The sequence below is a fragment of the Acomys minous genome, assembly GCF_964271855.1.
Source record: "Acomys minous genome assembly, chromosome: 2".
Classification (NCBI taxonomy): domain Eukaryota; kingdom Metazoa; phylum Chordata; class Mammalia; order Rodentia; family Muridae; genus Acomys; species Acomys minous.
The window spans coordinates 107,993,635-108,017,665 of NC_140484.1; the positions used below are offsets into that span (position 1 = coordinate 107,993,635).

Consider the following 24,031-nt stretch of genomic DNA (forward strand, 5'->3'; position numbering starts at 1 on the left):
GAATAGCCCAGCTCAATGAGATTGTCACCACTGCCGCCATTTCCATGACATGTGGGATACTATAAACTATTGTCTCGCAAGGTCACCACCAGGATGGAAGCAATACTATACCCATCGTTGATGGACTAGATCTTATGGCTTTGGAGATGAGGAAAAAAAGCACAAAGAATGAAAACAAAGATATCCACAAGGGACCCCATCCCCAGTCCAGGAGCTGAGCTTTTAAGCTGATTTCACACACTCTGAACAGTGGAGCTGTGTCTTGAACCTTGCAGCCCATCTTGTCTTAGATGTGGATGGATCTTCATTCAGTAGATTCACATTGCGTGGGCTACCTGCCTATTAGTCATGTAGGAGTTGCCATGCAAACTAACATAGGAAAGACAGTTATATACTGATAAAATAACCTTACAAAGACATGAAGGTATAATTTATTGAAATACATTTCAACAAGGCAGGGAGTGAATTTCTAGAGAGTGGAATTCACGCCACTCACAAAGCAGGAGGAAGTTATTTAATTGTAGGAAAAGGACAAGTTACTTAGTCTTCTTGTTGTGGAACTCCTGTCTTGGCCCTTATCTGAGGGGACAGGTGGACTTCTTAGTACCTTTTTGAACAATAAATTTTAACACACACCACAACTCAGGTTTTCAAGACTGACCTTCTGTGTAAAGTGCTGTGAGGAACTAGAGGTTAGGCCCCAGGTATCTGTGTGAGGCATCTTGGGTCACGAGGGAGCCAGGCTCCAAATGCTCATGGCTTGACTATAGAGCAGTGAGAGTGTAGCTTTCATTTGTCTCTTTTATCTTTCAAATGGCCATCAGCTCTCAGATTTACTGTGGTGGCTTTGCAGTGATTCCATTCCAGTAACATGCATTTTACTCAGTGCTGGTCTCAAATCATATGAACTGTCATGCTGACAAATCTGGACATGCCAAATGACGTCTTTCTATGAGTGTAAATTGTGAATATTCTCAGGATGAAGAAAAATCTTGCAGAAGTTGCTAACATCTTGGGTTAGAACAATTCTTCCTTTTGTATATCAAGCAGTGGAAGGAAGACAAAGAAATCCACGTTCCATGCTCATTTGGTGTCGTGCGTACAAGGAGAATAGTTCTGCCCAGTGTGTGACAGGTGCTTCTTCAAGATGGACTAGAGTATTTAATTATAGTACTTGTCATTCTCTGAGATCCTGGGCTAAAACAGAGCCTATAAGGATTAGACCTGTACAACTGTCACAATTGTATAAATTTTAACATTTTGCTTCCAACAAACACTCGTTTTCTCACATGCAATGTTGATTTAATCAACAAGCAATTGTCAGTTAGTATAGAGCTTAGGAAAAGTTGGCCCTGTCCTGCTCTCAGATACCAGCTGGCATTTGTGTCCTGAATTTAATGTTGTGAGTTCTATTGGGGCTATGGAGGAAAGAAGTCTTGCTAATGATACCTTCCTGTCGGGGAAATTATTTCATTTAGAAATTCGAAAGCAAAAGAACAGCCATGAAGGATGGGTCCCACATTTAAATAAATAAGGGGTTATTTTGCTCCCAAAAGTTTTCATTCCAGTGACTGATCAGATCTCACATGTCGGCTTAAAGATAATCTGCCTTGGGTCATTACTAAATGACAGACTATGATAAACTGGATGATGAGAACAAGACAATGAGGTATTGTTTACACAGAAGACTGAGTAACTGGTTGAGACAAAGAAGTTCTCGGGCATCTATTGTATGCACAACTAACAGATTTACTGGGGCTTTTACAATCTCTTCAAAGCTCTTTTCCAGCCAGCTTCATTAACTTGAAGTAAATCAAATCATGCAGAAATCGGGCGCTGCCACAAAGAAACCAGGAAGAAGAATATGAAGAAAAAAAAACCAGACATGAGATGATAAAGTTTAGAATCTTTGGCATTTTTTTCATAAAACATTTTTTTGGAGATTATTAAGTTACAATGCAGAAATAACAAAAGAGAACCAAACACAAGTAAATCGGGTCTTTTTACCCCAACCGTTCTTTACAATACACATATAAACCTGCACAAGTTTGTGTCTGGTCAATGAAATACAGATTTTAAAGTTTAAATATCATTCTAACACAAAGACACATTTTCTACATGCACAAAATTAATGTTTTTAAACCTGTCAGAGTGCTGTGGAGTTGTGGAGTGCTCAGTACTCAGACATTATCTACAGAGGACTTTTTGGAGATTGTTTTGTATGTACAGGGTTTTGAAATAAGATTCAATTGTCTATACCTTATTTTGACACTCAGAAAAACAAAAGACATATTTGGACAACCAAGGGCAGTTTTACTGTCTGCTCAAAATATCAGGCAACTGAAATGATTTTAACTCGCTAAGAGTCTCAGTTAGTAAGCTCGTTAGTACTTCAATATTCCTAAAAACCTTCTGAATTTACTCCTTCGTCTCCCTCAGCCCCCACCATCTCTTTAAGGATGCATATATTGACATGGACATCTCATTTTGGTAGTAAGCAAAAAGAAGTTGGAAAAATGGCATTTTGCAGCAATAAAATACTATCACAAAAACCTGTATTTTTCTGATGAGTGACTCCTTGGGACTTTCATGGATAGACCTTGCCAACAACAGCTGGGATATGATTCTAGGCTGGCACCCAATACTAAGGGGTCACCAAAAATAAATATACATATGCTTAGTAATCACAGCTGAGAGATTCCTAAATATCTGGTTTAACTCTGGAAATCACTAAACATTCGTTTTTCTAATGTATATTATCTGGATGGATAGATGGTGGCAAAATAGTCAGAAACAAGTGGGGTTTATAGAGAGTAGGAATAACTGAACTGCTCTTAATTGTTGGTGTTAAGACAGAGTTTTCACGTGGAACAGAGGCTGGCATGGTACAGTTCCTGAGCTGGCACTGAGCTCATCACTACCCTGCCTTGGCCTCTTCACCGTTAGCTTTACAGGTGTGAGCAACCAGCCCCAGCTGGAAAAAAGAAAACCTTGAACCTTAATGAAAATCTGATGAAGGTATTGAAATAAGTTCAGCATCATCCTGGAATAAACAACCTCCTGGTTGTTCGCAAGGAGCAGGCTGAGACATGTGGACACCTTGTTTTATGTCCTAAGAATGGCTGAGAGACTCCCACAGTCACAGATTTAATGCCTTTTTTTTTTTTCTTGTTTTGACTCTCAACACATCTGGGACATCCATGCACAGGGGCCTGTGAGCAGGGCTGTGTGCATCTGTATAAGTGAAGAGTGCAGAAAGTGATGAGGGGGATGCACAGAGCACCCATTTCCGGACACCTTGGTACCACTAGAGCAGCTAGGACATGGGACTGATCAGCTCGAATCCTCAGTCAGTGTGAGCCCTAGACAGTACTCCGCTTCTTCCGAAGTGGGCTGTGGCTGCCACAGAGCTTCAGCTCTGCATACTGCACCTGTGAAAACACACAGACATGATGCTGGCAGTTAGGTAACCCTAGCTCACCACGGAGTGTGTTAATGGCTCCCCAAGGACACAGACATGGCAAGGCAAAGGAAGGAAGGTTCAAAGGTAATGAATCACTTTCTAAACACAGAGCCATGGGGGGATTAATTGCAGGAAGGGTTTCAGAAGTCATGCATCATTTCTTGAAACCAAAATATTAAAAGCAGGTTTTTCTAATGAGATGCATGGTTGTCTATGGGCTTCTATTTTGCTCGCTGCTGCTGCTGCCTGATTGTAGTCTTGCTTATGCCAGCTTTAAAACGTAAATAACCTAATAGCTGCCTCTGAGGATTGTTCATCTTATGTTCTTAGGCAACAAATGATTCCAAAGAACCTACAATAATGAGGAAAAATTCAGCCTCTTACAGACATTTATTTTACCTCAGAGGGGACAAAATATTGGAATTCATACTAGGCTACAAACTTATATAGAGGTCACTTAAAATTAAGGTCACTTATAGTGTAATGGCTAGAACATCTGCAATAAACATGAACACTTGGGGAGTCACCAACAGTCATTGTCATTAGAGAACACCCTGGTGGGACAGGAAGATGTGCTAATGCACGGAGGATCCTTATTCAAATGTTTTGTCATATATATCTCTCTGTGATTATACCAACTAAACTTGGATGATACATTCCAAGGGGTGGTGCCAGGATCATGGAGTGATGGAAGTGATGGAAAATTTCTATTCACAGATGTTGTATGAACTCACACTGTAACTCAAGTGATGGTACATTACAAGTATAATGCTTTCATGTATAGCTCTGATAGGCTTGTGTAGACTGCATTTATTTTAAACTACTATGTTGTTGGCCACATGTGCTACCTAATTTTAGCATTTCTGCCAACTTCCCGGAGGATGTTATATGTAGTCCTACACTAGGCTATACTTTCTCAAAATCAGATAAAGAGGAAGAAAAAAAGTTTTGTGAAAGTCTCCTAGAAGAATAGAAGATAATATTACAATTTTTCCTAAATGCAAAACATATCCCAGGTTATTATTTCTCAGTTATGCCATGTAAATGATAGAGAGTAAATATATCTTTATAGAATTGAGGTTTGCAGGTTTATGTCATGAAGTAAAAGCTTAAAAACTGAAAAGCACCACAGAGTACATTTTAATGTCTGGAATGTGGGATGAAGGGAAGAGATCCATTGAGACTTTTAGCCCCATGTGTCTATAATCCACCTGAAGATGCTGGGAAACCAATTACACTACATTGGCCCAAAGATAAAAAATCGATACTTGATTTAGGGTTCTCTCAGACAATAAAAGACTGTGCCTTTGATGATCGTGATGATGCTTCATGCCATGATATCCCCCTTTGCCCATTTAGTGTTCACTCTTTTCCATTAGAGAATTTTGCTGCCTGCCTGTCTTCCTCTGGCTTTGGTGCAGGCAAGTCTGCAGGGCCCTGGATGGGGCCACTCCTCGGGACTTTCTGTTATTGGTGCTTTTGTTAATCTCTGGGTATCCACAAAATTGAGTCACTGCTGGACTAAGTGAGCATTACCTGTGACTAATACTTGCAATTGATCTCAGATTTGATTTCCCATCACCTCTTCCTTTGTGTGTGTCAGAGTAAGTAGGGGTTTGCCCTCAGCCTTCCTAAGTCTTTAGTGGATAGAGGGGAGGCTGAAAAGATAATTGGGGCCAAAAAAAAAAAAAAAAAGGAATAAAAAGAATAATCCTCTTGTCTCCTACTTCCCCTAAAATGCCTACCATCTGGAGGACTAAGAAAATAAGCAATGCCCCCTCTTCACTGAAGCTCAGGTAACTCCTGAGTTCATCTCACTCTCTTCAGGGAGGAAAGCAATCAAAATGAGACCAACACCGCAGCCCTGTAGCTGCTCAGTATGAGTTCCAGATCCATTCCTAAGTAGCTCTTTTGCAGGATAATTTTCCTCTGTCATTATATGCTTTGGATGAAGGCTGTTTTTTTTCCCTACACCTCCCAGAAAGAACTCTTCAGGGATTTTCTGACTCTTTTTATCTCAATTACTCACACAAGCAGAGCCATGTGGTAAGAACTCAGCCCTGGTGCCCCTGTGTGTGGTGACTGATCAGAACATTGCATACCTTCTGAACGTCCGAGGGCACCCTGGAGAGAAAGTCTAGGAGCTCATTATTGTCGATGGAATATGGATTTCGAAGCTTCTTAGTAAATTTATTTATGCCTGAAAACAAAAAATAAGATGCACTTATCATCCATATCTACCTACCAACATAGATAGATAGATAATCTAAGATAGATAGATTATAGATAATCTATTATAATCTATTATAGTCTGTCTGTCTATCTATCTATCTATCTATCTAATCTATCTATCTATCTCTACCTACCTGTCTACCACCTGTCTTTGAAAACATGTCTCAGTAGGGGAGGAGAAATATTCACAACTAAAAATTAGTGTGAAAACAAACACTGTACTTTCAATTGTGCACAAGTTGCTGTCATGTGGCATCATTCACAACAACTTTTTCCTGAAAGGATGGAGGGTCATGCTGTGGAAAGAGGGGCTCTGCCTCCTTCAGCTGTGAAAATCCCATTACAACACCAGCAGCAGGGCAGCAGAAACCTGTGCTAAAACAGGGGGACTGATTGGCTCTTTCGGTAACCACTGATTAAAAGCCGCCTCTGCTATAGAAACAAATGTCCCAGATGGGAAAAGGCCTCTACTAGTCAAAACAAGTCCCTGCTTGGATGCTCCGGACCAAACATAGCTGTGGGGAGAGGAGGGAGGGAGCTTTAGTGGGCAGAAAGAAACTGCAGCAATAGCTCTTCTTTTACTTGTTTTTTCACAGGATCCTTTTCTCTCACTGCAGAACAGAACTTGACATGTTGATTGCACGTTGCTGGCAGAAACTGTGAAAAGTTATTATTGGAAAATTATCTTACTGCAGTGACTAACTTCATTTATGGACTGCAACAGTGAAACATGTGTTTGTCCAAGCAACAGAGTCCAGAATAACTTACAATGGGGACCGTCGTGATTAGAATGAGGTTTAATATTCAAGATGCTGATGACCCTACGGCCTCTGTGAATCTTAGGCTGTACAGCTGGAGTTCCTGGGCCGCCGACAACATGGTTTCTTCTGCAGAGAGAGATTCCTCCCGACCTTCTTTTGTCTTCTACTCTATTCCTTGGGGCTGCTCTGCCTTACCCAGATCTCATAAGCTATAGTCTTTTCACCAAATATCAACCCCTTTTTTTTTTTCATGTTGAGTTTTAGAAGCAGAAAGACTAGGTGTCCTTCTGAAGTTTTGCCACGGGGTGCTTGTTTAACAAGGATGGTATCTGAAGGCCCGCCTGTTCCAATGATGCTGAATGAATGTTCAGCTTAGCTGTGCTCTGAATGGCTCCTACTCAGAAGCCAAGTTCAACAGTCCCCATCACATGAAAGGTTTGATGTTTCCCTTTGTTCATTAAATATGACTTTGCTTTCATCTAAGGACTAGACTTCCTGCATGGCATTGTACCTGACACAATGACAACCTCCAGTCCTTTCTTTGGGGGGTCAGATTTACATCTGCTTTGCAAATGGGAGGCAGCCATTGTTCATGAGTAAATGGTGGCTTGGTGGTTGGGCTGGGGAAGGATCTCAGTAATGTTCCCCTTTCCTTCAAGTCAAAGCTGCACTCTGCCTTTCTTCCCTCTACCCCCACAGCAAGCTTCGTGTTCGGAACTAAAATTCCCCCCCAGCGTTCCTTTAAACTAAAATACTCTCACTGTGTTATTCTAAAGACATTTAATTGTAGCATGGGCTTTTTGGCAAAAGAAAACAGACAAGGCGAAGTGATGAAGGGAGACAAAGACGTATTGAGAAAAGATGTATCTTCTATTGTTAATTATATATAGTGTGCGCATCTGGAGCCTTTACAACGAACAGCAAGGCAGGGATAATATCAGAGCCGATCAAAACACTGCATTCTTAGTCACTGAGGAGATTACAAACCTGCGCGGTGGCTCAGATGCACCCATAAAGGCAGAAGAGTAGGTCCACAATGCAGTGAGGCTGACTATGTTTGAAAAACTTGGAATAAAAACCACAAGGTATTCAGCGTGCATGCTTCAGAAGCCTAGCTCATTTTTGAGGCATCTTACATTCAACAATTTCAGGTATTCTACTAAATTACCTATTATGTGAGATCAAGGATACCGAGGGCATTATCGACTCCTTGGTCAACTTTGTGGGGTAAGAGAGCAAATAGCAAAGGTACCAGCCTTCTATTCGAGCTTCATAATGTATTAACTGTGTGACTTCAGGCATATCACTTAACCCTCCAGGGCCCAAGATGTCTGACAATGAAATCTTCATAATAAAAACTTTTTCTCTGTAGTCTCCAGGACTGATAATAGAATCCTGCTGAGTAATATAGCCAAGGATTTTAAAATCTGCAATTACCCAACAATGGAGAGTAGTTGGAGTCATTACTGTAGATGTCAATTAGGTAGGATCACAAGGAGGTAGTGATGGAAAACAAGGTCTTTGTGTTATTATCCATCACACACACTAGTTTGGGAACACATACCCAAACACGGACATTGTGTCTGGAACCGTGAATACTAGTTCATGACTTTAGACTTATTTACAAAACTGAAATGATACAGTTATCTGTTATAAATATTGTTAGCCAAGACAGGAAAAAAAAGTTAAATCAGATGCAAATAGCATTGCTGAGTGGTCCCAGACTTTACAACATATAGATCAGTTAATGGAGCTGAGGCCTCCAGTAGAAAAAAAAAATCACTTGGAGAAGCAGGGTGGCTGCTTTCCATTTGCATATCACAATACCAGCCATATGGCAGAGAATGGCACTGTCTATAAAGTACTTGGGCGCACTGTGCACAGGTCCAAAGATAGCACTTTTGTTGAGTGCAAGACAGGACCTATGCTCGTTCTGGCAAATCCTGAGTTCCCTTCATGTGCCAGATAGTACATTCTCAAATGGAAGTACAAGGTAAATGGGTCACAGTTCTTCTTACACAAAGCTCAAAAGGTAGCATGGGGAGTTTCTATCTACCATGCAAAAATGGAAGGCTGTGAGACCAGGACTGGTAGATAGTAAGGAGAACATCTATGTATGATGAAGAAAAGAATCAAAGAAATTATGGGAAAACATCTCAAAATGAACAACAACAACAACAAAAAAAAAACATGTGCATTGGACTGGATAGTGGAAAGGGTTTTGGATTTGTGTAGGTCGCACAAGCCAATAATGTCCCTTAGAAATTTCTAGAAATGTATTTATCATACAAGTTAGCAAAGCCCAGAAGTGCAAGGTTTCTAAGGGTGACTTCAGAATTTCTTCATAGATGACCCTTCGTGGAATTTTCCAAAGTCACTCTCACAAAATACAGAAGTGGTGGGGGCCACAGCAGGTCACATTTATGGAGCACAAGTATGAACATGCAGAGTCAATTGCTCATACTTTCATGTACTCCTTACATACCACTTATGCCCACCTGCCTAACTACACATTACAGAACCAAGGGGCAAAGACAGTGTTTCACCTGTCAAAACGTCACAATGTGTTCCCCGCATCTAGCAGTATTTCCCAGGAGGATTCTCAAGTTAAGCTGTTTTCACGGGTTGGTGAAGATGAATTTCTGTGCTTGAAGTGCTCCCACAAAAGTACTTGCTGTACATGAGATTTTAGTGCACATAACTTGATTACTTTTTTTCCCAAAGGGTTAATGCCAACCAATTAGTTTCTGACCCTAATTCATCTGGTTTAGCAACAAACAAAAATCAACAGGTAAGTTTTAGAATATATATATAAACTCTTTCTTTGTGATAAGGTGTGAGTCTACAGGGGATATAGTCTTTTAAAGGACATGCAGGAGTATTCTCCGAGCCTATGATAACTTATAACGAACTCACCTTGGCAAAGAAGAGGTCATTACAAGTGCAGAATATATTCCAAAATGCAGTGCCTCTTTTGCATGAGGAGACAAGGCAAGCCATCACTTATTGATGGCCAAGCCTTGGACTCCATCACGTATTAGTAAACCCATCAACACGCTGTAAACTATTGTCTAAAGTGTAGAACAATGCAAGTAGAATGAAAAACTGAAAGGACTTATTTGGGCCAATGAAAGCAAAGCTAACTCCATGTTGCTTAGCAAAATCAGCCACAAACTAAAAAACCAGGAGGTATATGTTTTGTTAAGTTGGTGCAAAAAGATTTTAGAAAGCTGCCAAGACGTGAGACTATTAAAACAGAAGCCAGAGTGATCTGGGTGACTAGAGAGAGGCACAGGATCAACAATCAGAAGAGGAAACATGACTCTGTACTTTCTCTGTGTATTAGATCCCTGTATTAGACTCTAGATCCCTGTATTAGACTCTAGATCCCTGTATTAGACTCTAGATCCCTGTATTAGACTAGACTCTAGATCCCTGTATTAGACTCTAGATCCCTGTATTAGACTAGACTCTAGATCCCTGTATTAGACTAGACTCTAGATCCCTGTATTAGACTCTAGATCTCTGTATTAGACAACTAGGGTTCAAAAATACTGGCAAAAGCAATGTCTGTGCTGAACCTAGGCTGATTTTCCATTGCCAGTCCCTAAAAATAGAGTATGGCAATCATTTATCATATATTTATATTGTTTTATATATTAGTAATTCAGGGACATTTTAAAATACAGGAGAGAGTTTATATAGATTATAGGCAATTACCATGTCAACATATATAGGACTTAAACATCTAGAGGCATGGGTATTCACAAGATTCATGGAAATAATCTCCCAAGGAAACACAGGGAAGACTGTGTCATCCTTCCTTCTGGGAGGAAGGATGCTCAGAAAGATATTCAAATATGCAGAGTATTCAACAGCTGACCATGGCATTCAATTCACCAATGATCAAGGTAGTGGCCAAAGGCCTATCATTATCAATCACATCTGGTTAAAAGATAATATCTAAGTGCTAAGCAATAAGAGGAATTGGATTTGAAAATGAATACTTATACAAATGAAGAAAAGTAAAATTATTTTAGCTTTATAATTCAGCAGTGTTTCAGACTTCATACTTGTTCCTCAGTCATGCCTAATTCTTTTAGATCAAGACTCTATGAAGAGCAATTAGACTATGTCTTTCCTTTGGCTACAATAGCGAGAGCTTTAAGATTTCACCTAAATAACAAAGAATGGCCAGGTACCCTCTCCCACCACTTGCTGTTGTGTAGTCTTATGAATTATTTCACTTCTCCAATAACCTCTCTCTGATTTCCAAATGTCTACTTTGGTTTTCTTCATCAGCACGGTTCCCTCCACCAACACCGTCTTGGTAGATTTTCTTGATTGATCTAGAAAAAATGGTAGCTCTTCTCTTCATTCCCAGGTTCTCTGCTGTTGCTTATGGGTGAATGCATCTAGGCAGTCTCTCATCATTGGGACTTCCTTAAATATCTTCCTGTGTAAGATCCCATGAAATGAAGAAGATGGGGGATTCAGCAATAGTAATATGACAAAGGTTGCTGGCTTCTCCATCAACGAAGCTAGTGTGCCCCTGCTGTGCTCTGTTATCCCAGTAAAGATGTGTGGGGTCACACACAGCCTTCGATTTGGTTCAGCCACTTTCCTGAATGTGAAACTTGCCATGGCATGTGTGCCAAGTTGATCCTTTTTCTTGTTGCTTTTTAAATGGGCTAACCTTTAGGTAGGCATGCCACATCTCCTGCAAACAACTTACTCTTCTTTAGCCCATTGCCTAGGTAGGCACAGATGTCCGTCCCTCACCAACTGCTTCTGGATTAAACCATGATGTCAGTTCATTTCTTTGCTGCCATTGAGATGAAATGTCAGAAGCAGTGAGGCAGTGGCTAGACCCATTTTTTGCTGTCTATAAAGAGCAAGGTGCAGGTGTTTGCCCACCATTTGAACCACAGTGCTTCCGCACAGTTACTAGGCCACAGCCATATATTATTCAAAGGGATTTATGAGCAAGAAAGCCTAAAGGGAAATGGCAAGCCTGCTTGTAGTTTCATTTGATTGTGATTCTGCACAGGGCTTATAAATATCCATGTTGAGACCTCATGAAACTGGCCTTTGCAGAAAGGTCCTGGAAATTTTCATTCCCCAAATGTATTCCTTAATCTTATGTTTAATTGGTAACAAGAGTGCATTTAAAGTTTATGGTTGTACTTTAAAAATGAGTAATTTGTTCTTACCTGGAACTGCCTGTTAGCAAAAGGACTGAATCAGACTTACCCCACAGTAGAATGATATACCGCAGAGGGATGAAATACAAAGCAACAGTGGCTATGGCCAGAATCAAACAGGCCAGCAGCGACAGGAAGGGGACTGTCCAGTTAAACACACTGTGAACAAACAACATGAGTGTCAGTTAAATCATCATGTCACATGTATTTCTGGTATAGCTATAAATTAAGGCCAATTTTAAAAGTTTCTTTAAAGGTGTGTGTATGTGTGTGTGTGTGTAAATTATGCTACCCTGAGTGCATGCTTCACTGGGAACCTGAGAAATATTAATGAGGAGACTATCAGAAGACCCAGTTAGCTCTGAACTTGTCAGAAAACCAGCAGCACATTCTTCCTCAAACCAACAGTCCCCAACAAAACACTCCCACACTGCATGGTGATTAAGAATGGCAATGCTGCCATAATGGCTTGGCGCCTACATCTCTTCACAAGCAAGCCTCAGGTAAGTCATTTCTAGGCCAATGTTTTCTCTCTAAACATATAGTGGCTAGGAAATGTATAAAATGGAGGGTATTATAACTTCTGGGTTTTCATGCTTTTGTGAGCCCTAGACAGAGCCATGGAAATAAATGCAGTGTGCGCACTACTTGTGTAGTCCTTGAAATCAGCCTGGCTCCTGAGCTCCCAGCTGGGCCTGGACTAGTTCTACCACTGGCTTCACCTGCATATATAAATAAGTTGTAGATGCACTGCCTTGTACTAGGAGTATAAAGAGTTATAATTATTATTATTATTTTTTTTTTTTTTTAGCCAGGCACAGCAGTGCACATCTGTAATCCCAGCACTCAGAGAGGTGGAGGCAGCCAGATCTCTGTGATCCTGGTCTACAAAGCGAGTTTAGGACAGCCAAGGCTATACAGAGAAACCTCATCTCAAAAACAAAACAAAACAAAACAAAACTAAATAGAAAAAAGGAATGCTTTTTTTCTGGTGATTCTGGGGGGAATGAGGAGGAGGAAGATGATGAGGAAGAGAAACAAAAAACAAAAAAAAAATTGGGCATAGTTTTATGCCCTGTAACCCCAATGGGAGGTGAGTGAGAGTTGGTTCCCAGGAGCCCCTTGGATAACCAGCCTAGTTGAAATGGCAAGCTCCAGGTTCACGGAGAGACCACCTCACAGAGCTAGAGAACAGGACACCTGCCCCCCTCCTGTTGACACAACACATTAAGCAAAAAACACACTTGTATACCATATACACACACCATAAATAAACAACCAAGATTCCACCAATGCTAAGAAACTGTAAATAGCTCGCCCTCTCTTTTACACTATTACCATTATTTTTTTAAACCTTTATCCCTTGAGAGGTATAACATACATTATAAGTTCCTTCATATTATGTAAGTTTGTATATCCTTTAGAGAAGCTAAAGGACAATTTTATTAGAATTTAAGTGAAAAACATATCAGTTAGGAGTAAATCCAGGCAGCTACCAGGAAGAGAGATGGACGAAAACTCCTTTCCACATGGAACTGAAATAGTGTTAATAAGACAATTATTAAATATCCTCTCTCATTGGAGGCTCCTAGCTCCAAGTTTTCAAATATCAGTGTAGTGTTTATCCCTCCTCAAGACACTTCTCCCTATAACAGACAGAGACCATTATAGAAAACCGCAATCAATCAAAATCCAGAGTTGTGGAGCCCAGCCCCAATGAATATATCTAGAAAACACTCCCACACTTGAGCTCAGGAAGCGCTGTAGAAGAGAGAGCAGAAAGATTTTAAGAGCCAGAGGACCCAGGAGTTTCCCATCGCTGTGTCTCCTAGTCTCTAAAACTACACCCAGAAAGACTCACCATCGTGACAGCCTAAACATGAGATGAACGAGGCCAATTACAACAGTGAATGGGGAAAGGCCATAAGGCCACAACCTACATGAGAACTGCAGGTAACTAAGGAACACTGAGGGTGGGAGAAATAGTCTTCCCTAAGGAATAGCACACCAGCTGGTTATTCAGTACCAAACGCACAACCCTAAACATATAGGCACACAAGTAACATTATATGAATTGAGTAGGTTGTGTTTAGGAATATACATATATGTATTGTACAACACTAAATGAAAAAGGAGGCCATGAATTTGAAAGAGGGGGGAAGAAAATGGTATATGGGAGGCTTTAGAGGCAGGAAAGGGAAGGGGGACTGATGTAATTATAATTTCAAAAAAGAAAACCATGATTAAAAAATGAAAAAGCACTCCTAAAAACAGAAGTGGGCCACTGGGCTGAGGACAGAGCTCCAAGGTGCCCTTTAATATGCCTGTTGACTCTCTTGTGCTGAACAGTCCTTTTTTTCTTGCCTGGAGTCAGTTTATAAAAGTGCCTAAGAACATTGAGTTATACGCCAACTGGTTTGGGCTCTAGTCCAACTGTAATACTGGGCAATTGGGGGGGACTGGTTTAATAGATCTAAACTATGACATCTTCTCAGTAAGATGGTATATTAACAATATGTATATATATAATATATATGTCATAGATATCTCTAGGATTAAACAAGACCGTATTTTTAAATATAAATACGGATTTTCATTATCAAATTTGCTCTTGTTTTCCTTGTCAGTTCATAAATTTGGTAAGGCATCTTATTTTTATCTCTCTTTTTAAAATTGTTTTTGTGACACAGTCTTATACGAGCCTGAAGCTCAATATGCATTCCAAGTTGGCATACAACTCATGGCTATCCTCCTGCCTTAGCTTGCCACTGTTGGGACTGTTACACATGTGACGCTGCTTAGAATGGAAAGAAACTAAAGAGAAGTCCTTAGCCAAGGCCACAGAGGCACTCTATACGAATGGCTACCAAAGCGCAGGTCATAGCACTTGCATTTTAGAAATCACCTCTCTGTTAGTCACAAAGAAATCTCTGAATACAATGCCTAATATAAGAAACACAAATCTTATATTTCGAAAAGAATGACAGTACACAAAGACCACTCACACATACCACACCCCAATCATGGATACTCAAAGTCAGTGAAAACCTCAGAATATAGACATCAATGCATACATATAATTATGACTGAATTTACCCATGTGGAGACACTAAAGTAATAGATGTCTATGCTGCGATAAATGCCTGCAGGATATATTCCAAACAGTAATGATAGCTAAATGTGATAAAGTTTAGGAAAGACGCGCAGAGCACATTAAGAGACTTTCACTGGCCATGTTTGCTTTTTATAATGGATAATACATCACGAAATAAAATGAAACCAAAGCAAATGCGAATACCAAACTATGGGTTTGAATACGTTTTAATGCCAGAAAAAAATGAGCAGACTACCATGCATATACAGCTGCAATTAGGTATGAAGATGTGGCCCTTTGACCCTTGCAGATTATTTGTTAGGACTGTGCAATTAAAAGCAGAGTTCTGGTCTAACATTCTGTACCCATAAGTAAGGAACTCAGCTTCTCTCTGCTTCATTCCCACTTTAGAGATGCAAGCTGACAAACTGCACCTACCCTACAGGAATCCTCGGGCTCCGTCATGAGTTAATGAACACAAAGCATTTAAAACACTATATGGTAGGTACAATGGATATTAATACATCTTAGCTATTTGCATTACTTTATTACAATATATACACAACATAAATATGAGAAGAAATCTAATTATACCACATAGCAGTATGAAGACAAGTGTTAAGATACATGAGTGTACTGTTCAGGAAGAGATATATACCTCATGATTCCCATTCTAGAAATAATATCATCCACACTTAAAAGAGTAAAGTTCTAGAGACATGATTTGGAAAAAATAGCTTTTGGAAAAAATACGCCACCATTCAGCTGACAAGAAAGGAATATAATGGTAAAAAAAAAAATCAAATTAATACAAGTATGTTAAAAGTTAACTCAATTCAAAAATCATTATTCTACCTTTGTTTTTTAAAACAAAATACTAGGATGTTTTTAGTTTGTTTCTGTTACTTGTGTGAGGTAGGAAGAAAAAGCCTAGGACATCCTAAATCAAACATTTTATAGGCATTCATGGTATAAAACAAATGTGTATGTATTTACAATAAGGATAAGGGAAAAATAAATGAGTGAAAAGAAGGAAGACCAGAAGGGAAATCCATAAAAATTATGGATAAGAAAGACCAGCTAGATATTGTCAGGACCTAGGAAGACAGGACTGCAATCTGAGGTTAGGTTACTTGTATAGATTGAAAAGCTTTGAGAGCAACATTTAAAATAAAAATAAAAAAAACCACGAATCACAAGTTGGTAGTTACCCAAGATGAGCCATGGCATAATCTCCAGCATGAGCCCCCGCATCATAACAATCCAAGAATGGGAGGCTCACAGCTGACGCCAAAGGGCACCTGGCTCCATAAATAAGACCCAGCAGAAACCAAATTCTGAGATAGAAGATTTCAGGTGCTAAGGCCAACTTCACATGTTAAGTAACCATGTTTAGTATGGAAAAGTCATTAAAAAATTACAAGCCATTAAAAACTGACTCATAAAAAATATCAAAAATAAGTAGGATATTTAAAAATCAGACATTGAAATCTAAACCTATTAGTAACCTTATGAAATTCAAATAGAATACATGCTATGATGGGAAGATCTCAAATGTCATATGCAGGACACAAGTCAGAAACAGTGTTGGGAATATTGAAGGAAAATAGCTAGACATGGATCATGAAAGGGTCACAGGGAAGCCTGTGTAACTATGCCCATGTAATCCAACAAGACAGCAAAAGTTCATTAGTAGTAAATAGGTTACTTCCTAATGAAGAATAATGTCATTCATGAAAAAAATAACAATTTTAACATGTAAAAACTAAGAACAAAAATATATGGTCACAGGCTGGCTATAGACACACAGAGACCCACCAGCCATAGAAGACATTACTTTGTGTGTATGTGTGTGTGCAGTTATGTGGTGGACAGATGCAAAGAAAGAGAAGCGGAAGAATTTGAGCATTATGAAGAGACAGAGCACTGGAGCTGAGAGAGTGGCAAGAAATAGCCTGCTGTGAGTAGCCTGCCTCTCCACCTGAGGCCATTGTGAAGTGGTGGCCCATCCTGCCATGGAGGGACATGTCTGGGTCCATGGCCACGCAACAGCAGGGGTCTGTGTCTATGTCCATAGCTCATATCACCACTAAAGACCATACAGGTGTCCATATGTGCTACCACCTGGGACCACACTGATGGCCAAGGGTTGTACAGAGTGGCCCATGCCCTTCATTGGCAGCAGCATTCTGGAGAGTTGGCCCCACTTCTCACCAGCTATAGCACTAAGGAGAGCAGACCCTGAACCTCAACTGCACAGCACAGCACAGCTGGCTCTGTAAGTTGAGTTCAGGTGAGCCAGCCTGAGAGCATGAGAGCGGGAGAGCTGACACTGGCCCTTTTGGGGTACAGCATTGGGTGAGCAAGCTGGAGTGAGTGTTGGGGAGCGGGTAGGTTGACCAACCCAGCTACTGCCCAAGGCCATATCTAGGTCTTTGACTTGGCCCACCTCAACATCAACCTCATCTATGAACTGCTGGAGCATGCCCTATAGATCTAAAACTAATGGATCTCCATGACACAGGATATCTGAGAGGAGTCCCAGTGAGGACCCAGTATTGATGGGGTAGGAGAAGCCAGAGACTTCAAATCAGACCAATGACTCATTGCAACGAATATTTGCAAATAAAGGTGTGTGGAGAAAGGGGTATGCTGTGGGACACTCTGTGACACACTACAGCTTCCACACCAAGATATTTTTTATGCTTTGTTTTGTTTTGGTGTGTGTTTGTTTTTTGTTTTTGTTTTGCTTTTTATTTTCTTTGAGAGAGATATTGCAAGGGCAGAGGGCAGATACAAAATGACAGGGAGATGAGTGGATTTGGGATACATGATGTGAAACTCACAAAGAATAAAAAGTTAAAAAAAAACAGAGCATCAAGAATATGGAAAGTCAAAAGCAACAAAATTCAAGGAGAGAGTTCCAAATCATGATGGATTATTCTAACAGATCTCTAAGCAACTGTTAGAACAAATCCACCAAAAATCAATATTTAGTGCACACACAAGATATGACCATAGTAATTTGATCTTAGGAAATATACACAGTACAATATACTCAGTCATCTACTTACTAAGCTTGCATGGAAAAATTATGAAAATAAGCTGTTGCTGGGCCAATATTTTCTGAACATAAAGGAATGGGATAACAATTGAGAAACAAAATGATGTACAGAAAATTTCCATAGTAACCTAAATTAAGCAACAAATTTCTTGGCCAAGAAAGAAATCAAAATAAAAATCAGAAAATGGCTTTGGGTAAATGCAAATGATTATTATTACTATCCAAAATGTGAGCTGTGGCATTAAAGCTGTGCTTACAGAAGACTCAATCTTTACATTAACAAGAAAGATTGAAAGTAAGTGATGTAATTGCCCAGAGGCAGAAAAATAATAATAAATAAAGACCCCAAAAAGTGATGAGAAAAAGTAAGCAAGGAAAGAAATAAGAAGCAGAGATTCATGAAAGTAAACATGTGTGCCTTCTAAAGACTGACATAAATGACATGTTCTCGTCAAGGGAGAACTTAAGGAAAAACAACTATCAAGAAGGTACTGTTGCAGATCTTAAAAAATACAAAGGAGCAAAACATGCAGAACTGACACATCTCATCAGGTAATTGTGCTTGCTGGCCACATAAGGACCTGAGTTCAAATCCATAGCACCCATGTGAAAAGTCAAGCATGGCTGCATGTCTCTGTAACCCCAGAACTGAGTGAAGACAGGCAGGTCTCCAGAGCTTGCTGGCCAACCAGCTTACCAGAAATGGCCAAGGTTCAGTTCAGTGGCAGACTCTTCAAGGCAATAAGGCATTGAGCCGTAGAGACATACATGGGACATCCTGGTCTGTCCTCTACATATGACACCCTCCTACACTAGGCATACACCACCCACATTTATGAACACACAAACAAAACAGTATGATATTCTAAATAATTAAGATAACTTCTAATAGTACAGTTTATAAAACATGTTATAAAAATTGAGCCTACAGAAACATAATAGAAAAATAATATGACTTACTATATATGTGTGCATGCATACATATATACATATATACATATATATAAACGAGATGAATATTTAATTAAAATCTCAAGAAAAAACTGTACTCCTAGATGCCTCTGACAAATTCTCTCAGGTATGAAAGGGAATGACGGTTCTCCTCCTCCACCAAAATCTTTTAGAGACTAGAGGAGAGTAAACCCAACTGAACTCTTCTACTGTTGAGGAATTTGAAAGAACAGAATATAAACTAGCTACATTATTAATCGTCCTGAGAAAATCCTAGGTATGTGTCTACATCATAAAACCCAGCAATAAAGAGGCACAAACAGTACTTGAGGGCACTGTATCACAAAGGACAGGGGGTTTGTTTCAGAGTGGTGAGCTTGGCTCCCATCTAAAAATCAACCACAATACTTGAGCACATTGGCAGAAGGAAAGGAGGGGTCCGTGGATGAAGCCCATGATTATGCAGAAACTCAACTTCTGTGCATGATAAAACTGAGGGACAACAAGGCACCAAGGAACCCTTCTCAATCTGAAAGGCATCTTTAAAAAAACCTGTAGCAGACGTCTTCCCCAAGGATGTAGTGATGGGAACTTTCACTCTGAGGTGGAGTCAGAGGAAGCGATTTCTACCAACCACATTATGATTGGTGTTATATCCACAATCAATGCGCCAAACCAAACTAAAACACACAAGGACTGCAATGAAGAGATGAAAAGTTTCTCATATGACAGGAAGATCTAATAAAAAAAAAAATCCAGAATCCTTTTCATATAAGAACTGCAGTAACAAAACCTACCAAAGGTCAATGGAAACAAAGTCAGTGGAGGAAAATGTATTTTACCTCTAAACACCAGTAAGGAGTGGGTAGAAAATAAAATCATTTTTAAAGATGTAATTTAAAGTAATAACAAACAAATCAAGAACTTGAAAATCAATCGCTCATACACTTAAGTGTCAAAAATCTAAGATGGAGAGTAAATGGTCAGAAAAGATGGAGGAAGACATCAATTCATGTGACCTGAATATTTCTGTGTGCCAGATGAATATACACATTATGTATGGATGTATGACAAAGGCCAGAATTCTGGTGGGAGTCTTCTATGGCACATTCAGGGTTGAACACCATGGCCAACTAGAGCTTTCCTATTTTGAAATCAATTTATGGCATGTTTTCATAAACTTGACTGGGTTTCCTGAGTTGAGAGCTCCCCAAATTCTAGTCATGGAGAAACAAAAGCCAATTTTCTTAACATGAGCCCACCACCGTTTGAGGATATAATTTTGTAAACTTTAAGGTACTTGGCAAAAAAAATGACTAGGCAGCGTCCAATAAGATGGGTGCAGATCTGTCCTGTGGCTTCACCTCACACAGTGCTGAGGTTAATTCATAACAATCCAATGGTTACGTTTTATCTCAGGCTGTGATAAACGTATCTGAGGACAAGTGAAGTCCTCAGATGCTTGCTCTCTTAGAAGGAAAAGCTACTGGCCACACATATATTCCTGTAGATTGTTCTCTATGGCATGTCCAAAAAGATGGCCTTGTTTAGTGTATGTACAGTTGTCATGCTAGCGTGTGAATCCTCTTCTGGGCATTTGTCCTTTTTTCTTTGCTCCCTTTTCAACCAACTCTTCTCAGGGTAAACACAAAATGTGCCGCTGATATTCTGCTGAACTACCTGTGATTCTAACTGCCCTTGACTTGCTTTCTTAACTCCACTTCCCACTGAGGACAGTCCTACTTTATACAGATGTGCCATCCACACTCTAGGCCATCAGAACACCAGCGAGTCTTTACCTTCCTAGGCCCCCTTAATCTCACCAACTCCTCCTTGAAGCTTTGCCTAAATGCTCAAAGATATAGGGCTGGAACCATCAATCTGTACACTTAGCTCCTCAGGATCATTTGAGAGGCTCTGTAGGAGAGTGCAGTGCTGACTAAAAGTTTCAATGTGATATGCACATATATTTGAAATTTGCGTGTATTAGAAAAAAGTAATCAGAGACGATAAAGCAGGAAAGATTAAATACTGTTTCCCCTTCCATATATAGACAGTGGTGACACTCTTCCGGACAGTAGCATGGAAGGCCTGCTTTAAGCATTTCATGTAAAATATCCCTTGTTGCCAAAAGTTGGGTAGAAGTTTTCTTGGTTTGTAAGCACAGAATTACAATAGAATTCCAAGTGTGTGACAAATGACATCCCACTTGAATGCCCAGCAGGGAGTTTAAGGTCACTGTAATAATGAATAGGCGAAGAATTAATAGGCGTTGAGCCTATTAGCCTTCCTGTGATGCAGCTGGGCAGAACAGTGCTCTGTTCATGGCCTGTAAACACGTTCCGGGCATGGCCACCACAGCTGTGCTGGGCACAGCTGCCCCTCAAAAAAGCCCTGTAGAGATGGGAGCCTGCTGAAAGCACTCTGCCTTCTTCTCCCATCAGACACATTTCCTTTTACATTATCAGCTACACAACAGCTACATTTGTGTTTTAGAGATGTCTGAGAATGGAGACAGTTGTACCAAACATCATCTTCCTTCCTTGGCCTTGCCCCCACTCTCCGTCCTCTCATCCTCCTGGCTCCCAGTCCATTCTTTACTCGTGTGTGTGTGTGTGTGTATGTGTGTTTTCTATCTACTCAGGACCTCTTGTCATGTGCCTCATCTCTAAGCATCACCACTTTTCTCCCGGTCTCATGAACACATTGCTTCCCTACTTCTCCCTGCATCTTTGATAGTGTTTGGGTTCCTGTCTTTGCACAGGACGTCCATCCATGGCAGCCCCGACCCGCCATTTGCCAAACCCTCTTCTCCCATTTTCAGATATTGCTAAGAAGTAGTCGTTCGCTCTTGCCTTCTAGTTCCTGTCCTTTAAGTCACTTTCTGCACTCGTCAAGCTTTCCCCACTATCCTATCTGACTTTTATCCACTAAAGCTATATAATTCTATTTTCCTATTCCAGTTTTTCTTCTTTACTGAAAAAAAAAAAAGATTCTTGGAGAGTGTAGTACTATTACTGTATAACAATAAAGAATGCAGGTTCAAACGTAACTTGAGTCTTATTGACTGCGACCTTGGACTATGTATTTAATCACACTCTTTAGCATCTTAGGCTGTACTAGGAATCACTGCCATGCTCTGCTAGGAACTATGACATCCAACACTGGGTGATTCCACAAAACACTCACTGTCTGAATGGCTTAGCACAGTGGCTGGCCAGCATGCCACTAGCTGATGGCGTGCTTAGCCCAGACAGTATCGCACACTGTCGTTCTCAGCAAAAGAAGCTACCAATGAACTATCCACTCTCCTCATTAGATGTTATTCTTCCAGATGCTTCTGTTAAACACTGGCAAAGCCAATCTAAGGAGTGATCTGTTCACCATGTGAAGCCTAGGAAAATAAATCAGATAAGGTGTCAACATATGTCAGCAAAAATCCTTGCTCTCTAATTTTTTTCACTTATGATGTTAAAAATGAAAATTACACTGTATAAATATAAACCTGTGTGTTTGAATTTTTCAATTTTTATTCCTAATTGTGTGTGTGTGTTTCTGGTTGTGGATGCAGGTGGACGGTACACTAAGACCAGAGATGTCAGATCCCATAGAGCAGGAATTAAAAGCAGTTGTTAGCTGCCTAATATGGGTTCGTTGAAGCTGGGCCCACTAGAAGAGCCAAAAGGACTCTAAAGCACCGAACCCTATCTCCATTCCCTGAAAGTTGTTTTTCACTTAGTTGTAAGCAAGCATGCATTCATCTAGGTACATACATGGCTTATGCCTGTAATCCTATTTCTTGGTGGGCTGAGACAGGAGAACTACCATGAATAACAGGCCAACTTGGGCTACAAAGTCATGTCTGGACAGCCTGAGCTACATAGTAAGCATAGATCAGCCTGAGTCACAGAGAGATGAAGTATCTGAGTAGCAACCACAATAACCAAAACTGCTACATTGATAGTAAAAGGTTATTTGATGTCAGTGTCTTTGGACCTCCAACTGAAAACAAACAGTATTTGTAGAAGACACATTTATTCTGTAAACTCCTGATGTTAACCATCACTTGAGATTTTCCTGCATTCTTATGTAGACACATTTACTGGGCATTTAACACTACTTGAAAGTTCTTTACTTCTACAATTTCAAAACTAGTATCTTTTTTAGGTAATTAGAGCAAACTACACAGACATGACCAATAAGATAAGCATTAATTTGCAGAACATAGCTGATACAATTTTGGATCAAAGAAGGAATAAAATCTATTTATAAACCTAAAGAAAACAGTTAAAACTCACATCATACAAGATAAAAATGCTCTTACACATTAATACTGCATAAAATAAAACAAAAATCATGAATCCTAGCCTTAATTGTCTCCATTAAAAGTGTGACCTGAAAGTACAGGGTAGCACATTACAAGCTAGATTTGAGGAAAATGTATGCCACCTTATTTTGGTTTTTGCTTTTGTTTGTTTCTGCTTGTTTTTGTAAAGAAACTTTTATTGGTCACATAGCAAACTGGTTCATTTATATAACAATAGTAAACAACAGAATAACTGTCAGAGGTCACAGAGCCTTCTAGAATCAAGGATATATTCTCTAGCATGTTGAAAAAGTCCTGGCAGCACACCTTTAATCCCACTGGGGAGGCAGAGACAGGCAGATTTCTGTGAGTTCCAGGCCAGCCAGGACTACACAAAGAAATCATGTCTCAAAAAATGCAAATAAAAATAAAAGGTAAAAAAAATAGTCCTCAACTTGACCCTAAGATATTTACATAGGTGATGAAGTAATTTTATGTCCCTCCACCTAAGATATTATTAGTTATATACCAATTTTGGAAATTAAGAACATTTGTTTTAGTGAGCTACTTGATTTTAGGGTTCAGGTTTAAAAACCCTTTGGAGCACGCTTGCTCCCCCCTCTGATCTCTGAATAAATCCACAGGCTTTTCATGAAAACCCAGATATTTCTGAAATTCAAAAGCGCATTATTAATAGTTGTGCTTTAAAGACTAAGGCAGCATGCACACGCCTGCCTGAGTTTGCACCAAGTCCTCTGCATACAAAAGATGGCTTGCAGTTTAATGTTAAGGATTCCTGAGTGTGCAAATGCAAACAAGTGGGTCTCTGGTTCTTGTGTCTCCTCTTGTGTGTGTTTTTTTTTTCCCCTGTCTAACTTGAATGTGATAGTTTTTGTTTTATCTTATTGTATTTTTTTGTCGTGGTTGGTTGTTATCTCTCAGAAGCCTGTTCTTTT

The 24,031-nt window shown here is 39.8% G+C and overlaps 1 protein-coding gene across 3 annotated transcripts in view; it reads right to left on the reverse strand.

Moving 5' to 3' along the window:
• Window positions 1-419: 419 nt before the first annotated feature.
• Window positions 420-24,031, reverse strand: part of MCTP2 (multiple C2 and transmembrane domain containing 2) — a 228,289-nt gene continuing 204,677 nt past the window's right edge. For all 3 annotated transcript variants that reach the window (XM_084772920.1, XM_084772921.1, XM_084772923.1), the window contains 3 exons: window positions 11,710-11,819; window positions 5,566-5,663; window positions 420-3,431 (listed from right to left, as the gene is read on the reverse strand). In XM_084772920.1, coding sequence (XP_084629046.1) covers window positions 3,363-3,431; window positions 5,566-5,663; window positions 11,710-11,819 — 277 coding nt within the window. In that variant the 3' untranslated portion in view covers window positions 420-3,362. The remainder of the gene's footprint in view (window positions 3,432-5,565; window positions 5,664-11,709; window positions 11,820-24,031) is intronic.